Source organism: Nicotiana sylvestris, chromosome 3, assembly GCF_000393655.2.
Source record: "Nicotiana sylvestris chromosome 3, ASM39365v2, whole genome shotgun sequence".
NCBI classification, from domain to species: domain Eukaryota; kingdom Viridiplantae; phylum Streptophyta; class Magnoliopsida; order Solanales; family Solanaceae; genus Nicotiana; species Nicotiana sylvestris.
This window is the reverse complement of record NC_091059.1, coordinates 183,799,918-183,805,917: the sequence shown is the minus strand read 5'-3', so window position 1 is coordinate 183,805,917 and position 6,000 is coordinate 183,799,918. Positions and strand designations below refer to the sequence as shown.

The following is a 6,000-nucleotide window of genomic DNA, read 5'->3' as shown; positions in this document are numbered from 1 at the left end:
CCCGTACTCGTTCCTCCCGTCCTCCAAGTGCTCGTTCCTCCCGTCCTCCCCGTGATCGTTCTTCCCGTCCTCGACAAGTAGACCCTTCTGAATACAGTCATGGTGATGAAAGTTCATCAGACGGTGATGATAATGATGTACACAACACTCATTGACTTTTATAAACTTTGAACTAGACAAATAGAATCGGTTTTCGAATGGGTTTGTAATAAGAGTTAACTTAGTTTGGTTAGCTTAATGTGGTAGTTCTATTGAACTTTAAACTTTGTTAGTTTTAATGTTAGTTTTAATGTTGTTTTTGTGTTGTTGTTGTTGCTTGTAATATGGATTTGGTATGACTGGCAGGTGGTGTAGCTGCCAAAACAGGCAGTTTCTGCCAAAATAATACCCAGAAAAGCGACCAACTTTGGTCTCTTTTTGGTCGCTTTTCTATTAAAAAAATAATTTTTTGGGCAATAGCGACCAAAGTTGGTCGCTTTTTACCCAGAATTCTCAAAAAGCGGCCAACCTTGGTCGCTATTCCATTAAAAAAAATAATTTCTGGAAATATAGCAACCAACTTTGGTCGCTTATATTTTTTAAAAAAAATCTTGAAAATAGCGACCAAAGTTGGTCGCTTATTTTTTAAAAAAAATTAATAAAAAAGCGACCAACATTGATCTCTATTTTTCAGATTTTAAAATATAATATTTGGATTAGAGACCAAAGTTGGTCGCTTTTTTATGATAAATAAATAACGTATTTTACATTAGAGACCAACTTTTGTCGCCAAAATTATATTATTAAAATTTGGTCGTTATAGTCTTTACCCGGAATATTTGGTCCTTTTACCTTAGAGACCAAAGTTGGTCGCTAATTAGCGACCAACTTTGGTCCCTAAAATAAAGAGACCAGCAATATTGCGACCAGGTATGTTTGGTCGCTTTTAGGCCTATAAGCAATCAACTTTGGTCGCTTTTTGTGGTCGCTTTTTACCGGATTTCTAGTAGTGTACCAACAGGAAAAAGAAACAAGACATCGTCATATACGATCAATGAATATCTATAGAAAGCAACATGAAATGTTTGGTATTTACAAAATTTACAAGGGCCTACGGTAAATTAATCTAAGGTTTAATAGTCGAAACATACAATATTAGGATTTCTAAGATTTGAAAATTATTCATCATTAAAATAAAAAAAATAAAAAGTAGAGGAGACATCATTTTGGAAATGAAGAATATGGAGTACATTAATGTGAAATACCGTGACAATGATTGATTACCATATGACGTTTTCCAGCAGTAAAATTGGACAGAATATTTTGAAGCTTTTGGCCATAAAATCCAGGGTCCAATGAATCAATGTCATCCCAAATAGTAGAATTAGAACAAGAAGAATAGTTTTCTATATTGTTGCACCATTTCCCGGGCACCACCCCCTGCTGCGAGCGATTTAAGATATACCTGTCGAGCTTGTCTAAAGTAGGATCACCTTCTTTAAATGGCCTAGCAAATATTGCCCTCACTTTGTGCACAAGATTGTCGTAGTTTGAGACATTTATAGGCACGGAGCACCTGAGATCCTGGTTTACTATGGTATTTCTAAATTCTGGGGAATTGCATAGCACTGTTTGAAAATATGATTCAAGAGGAGAGACAACATTGGCGTAGTACATTAGTAATTTCCGAGGAAAGTTGTCCCAACCTTTGATGCAGTGTTCCATAAAGGCTCTGCTCAGTACCATCCAAGGGGAACCTAGAAATTGAAATTAAATTCATTCACCCATTCAAATTTCACAAGAAACAAGATCATTTTTTAAATTTACATGTACTACCATATAATTAAGAAGCAAGCTGGAACCCTACCTCCAAATATATCAAAGCTTGTTGGCAATTCTCTAGTCTCTACAGCATAGTGAAGGTTAGTAACCCGTTTTGAGTATAGGCTGGGGTCAACAACAATCCGATTGAAATTATGCTGCCTGCAATAACATTACATTTTTGGGAAAACGTTAAAAATCACAGTCTTAGTTAGTCAAAATGTAGATTAAGTGTGGGCAATAGCGAAATCAAGAATTGTATTAAAGGTGTTCAAGATTTAATATATGTGTATAAAAAGTTATTTTTCATTCATATATCAATATAATTTCTTATATATACGATATAATTTTTTGATAAAGGGTAATAAACTAATCATTATTCATTATATGTGGCTACGTCATTGAGTGCGGGAATTAAGTTATATGCAATGATGATATAAAGATATGTAAATAATTTGCCCACCCTATAATTTGAACTCACATGTGCAACACCCCGCCAATTGCATGTAGATTTGTATTTATCTAGAAACATTAATGGTCACCTTACCCCGTTTGGTCAGTAGTCCTATTGGTGAAGCCGACGAAATTGAGATCCCTTGGCAAGGAAGTGAAAGCAAACAAGATATCTGAAATTAATGGTAAAGCAGTGCGCAATTATTATATCATCAACTAGTAGCAGCCAAAAATTTAAGGAAACTCTAACAGTAGTTTATTAGTACTATTGTGCTAACTGGTACTCTCTCCGTCTCATATTAACTGTTGTGGTTACTAAAAATAATTATCTCAAATTACTTATCATTTTAGAAATTTAAGATAAAATTAATTATTTTTTTCTTTTTTTACCCTTAATAATAATTGTTCTTGAAAATGAAGATAATGTATGGGTTCGAATTTGATTGATCGCGGCCTATAGCGAGTATTATAAGTGGCCGAAAACCCACGAGTCGACACAAGGGTATGACCCAGAGGCGAAAGGAAAGACGTTGTCGCATTAGCATTAGGTCCGGTAGGGCAGATATATCTTAATTTATCGTCCTCATAATGAAGGGAAACCTCTTAGTATATAAGAGGGGTTTTAGCTTTGTAATAGACAGAGTTCGGAATATACAAGATTAATATCATCTCTCTCTAGTTTTATTATCTCTCTATCAATCTCTCCTTCTCTCCATTATTGTTATCTCTCTACTACAATCATCCTAGAGTTTATTATCTTCGATTACGATTTACCCCTTCATCTTTGATTGATTTGCTTAAAAAGAATTAAAAATCTTTTGAGTCAAACAGATAACACATAAATAAAATAAATATTAAATAAAGAAAAATTATATCTTATGACATAATTAAAGATAGAATAGTCAAATATCTTTCCTAATTAATATTTCTTAAGGAACATATGAAAGAGAGACGGAGCGACTAATCAGGAAAATTACCGTCTTGAGTAAAGAGTGGGTAGTCGGAAGAGCTTAAGGTGAAAAACCAATCCCATAATGAACTAATTCGAAGGAGCAAGGCGGCAGCGTGAAGCATGGCAGCGAGAGCAGAGGCGCCCGATTCCATATAGTGATAATTCACTGCATAACTTTTACCGACGACGTTCACATTTCCAAAAGCCCTAAACACATTTTCAGATTCAAGAGAAACAACTAATTCCATCGTCTCTTCGTCTTCCCCATCGAGAAGGTGTAAAAGGTACTGATTTCTTGGGTGATACACTGCTTTTAACAGTCTCAACATTCTTTTACTTTCCCCTCTAAAACCAAAAATCCAATACGCGAGGATTGGAGGGTCACCAGGCCCTTTTGACGGATGAATTATCTTTATTCTCTGTGTTGATGTATCATCGATTACAATAGTAGTAGTGTGATCTGGAATATTCGTCATACTGTACTCAAATCTGCTGCAGAGTAGTCCTACAACTAAAAGTAGCAAAGCTGCTGCAACCAAAGTAGAAAGCCGTTGATGAATACCTTGACGACTTCTCCAATTCCAGGAAATAAACATCTTAAGCATCATCTTTGATAGTAACGTAGTAATATATTTGATGAGCTTAATAGTGCAAGATTTGATCTTAATTTAATTGTATAATTATCTATCTCTGGGAAAGAAATTAAAGGCTTGAAGTGAGGGAGGTGTAATTTGCTTATCAGAACTAGTAAAAAAAGCTGGTTTGTGGGACCCATTGGGGGAAAATAGGGTACCAAAACCAAACAAACAGGTCATGAGTGACATCTTAAATTAAATGAGTTTGGTTATGAGTGACATGATTATTAGAAAATGGATGAAAGCTTACGCCACAACTACAATACCAAACTTCAATATATGCGTTTTTTTCTAATGACAAGTAAAAGCCATTTCAAACAGGAACTCAGAGACGACGGGACGCAATAATTTTAAAGTGAAGGAATAGTAAAAGAGCAAGGAAAAGGTCCAAGATAAGGGAAGCAAGCTGGACCAAGTAGTATCAACTAGTCTGTATAGATCTGCTTCTCGAACGTAACCCTTGAATTTCCCACCGTCGACTTGGACGTGCTCCTCTAGGCCCAAAAAACATAGATTCAAAATGGGGATTTTTTCGTTCCTATACACTCGTTTCAAATTTATTTGTATATAGTTAGTAAATTGTATATGACCATGTAATTAAATTGAAACTTGAGTAGGGAGGGTAACTGTCACGACTCAAACTGATGGGCCGCGACGGGCATCCGGTACCTGACTCAACCGAGTACCAACATAACGTATCTTTTCATGTCATACTATCATAGATAACTGGCCCGGAAGGCTGCTATGAGATAAGTAGAATATAATATGTGATACCAACTTATACATAAAACATACGGGCCTATAAGGCCAAAATAACCACTCGTACTTTGAACATAAGCCGACAAGGCCATACAATCTTTTACGTATATGACATCTGTCTACAAGCCTCTAAGAATACATAATTTCATAAAGTTCGGGACAGAGTCCCGCTATACCAAACAATCAGTGGCGGATTTACATGAACACATGTGGGTGCTTGAGCACCCATTACTTTTGACCCGATTTAGTAAATTTGCATACGTAATTATAAAAATATTTAGATAAATATTGAATGAGCACCCACAACTAAACTCTTTTTTCCTCTTCTTTCGGATTTTTTATGGGCGAGCACCCATAACTTTAAAATTCTGGATCCGCCACTGCAAACAATACACATCTAAATCATATTAACCAAACAAGCAACTCTGAAGCAAATGGAGCGCACCAACATCTTTCACTGGGCTGATAGCCTACTTGGAGGGCTCTCGACATGTCTATTGGGACCTGCGGGCATGAAACGCAGCGTCCCCAAGCAAAAGGGACGTCAGGACAAATAATGTACCGAGTATGTAAGGAATGAAAATCAGTAAATAATAGACATGAGAGAAACATGGAGTAAAAGACTCGACATGTACTTTTGCATAGCTCTGTGAATCATTTCATTTTTATAATGTCATGCATATGCGTATAAATGTCATACCATGCATGGGTATATGCGTTCATAACATCATCAAGCCTCTGAGGGCATCCCATCATATCATTTCAGCCACTGTGGGCAAATCATCAATGTATACCAGCTGATTAGGTGGTGGTGCATATATAACGCTGTAACCTTTTCTCATATCCCATATACATATAATATACATATATATATATATGCGTGTCTAACGCCATCTGGTCATGCGTCAATGTACATTAATGCAACGCATGAGAAGTACGTTAATAAAATCTTTCGGAGTGTCATAAGACCATTTTGCCTTTGAATAATACCTTAAAGTAAACTTTATCAACTTACGTATTTTCTGAGACCCATGAACAAATGATAGAATAATATGATACATAGGGAATCAAGAACATAAGCATCTCTAATATTTTTATGAATAGAGTCATTTATGAAAGTTGTGCATTTGCTCATTTCGTTCGTATCGTATGGATCATGCCAAAAAGAAAGAAGGTATAGCCTTAACATACCTGGAGTAGGAAAAAATCCGTATGATATTCTTGGAAAAAGTTGCATTGTATTCCTTTAGAATCGCAAAATTTCACGTTGCTACGGTGCTAAGAAATCTTGTTGGATGTTTTGTTTCAAGATTAATATTCGTTCTTGTTGGAGTGAGATTTCCTTCCGTTCTTGAAAAGGCTTGGATTTAGCAAGGAAACTTATAAGCTTACTTTGATTAA

General features: G+C 35.8%; 1 protein-coding gene across 1 annotated transcript; it reads right to left on the bottom strand.

The window, feature by feature from the left end:
• Nucleotides 1-1,025: 1,025 nt before the first annotated feature.
• LOC104234222 (beta-glucuronosyltransferase GlcAT14C-like) lies at nucleotides 1,026-3,898 on the bottom strand. Its single transcript, XM_009787757.2, has 4 exons — nucleotides 3,231-3,898; nucleotides 2,348-2,426; nucleotides 1,847-1,962; nucleotides 1,026-1,736 (listed from the first exon to the last, which is right to left on the bottom strand). Exons 1-4 carry the CDS (start codon nucleotides 3,811-3,813, stop codon nucleotides 1,231-1,233), a joined length of 1,284 nt encoding a protein of 427 aa, XP_009786059.1. The 5' UTR covers nucleotides 3,814-3,898; the 3' UTR covers nucleotides 1,026-1,230.
• Between the last annotated feature and the right edge of the window lie 2,102 nt (nucleotides 3,899-6,000).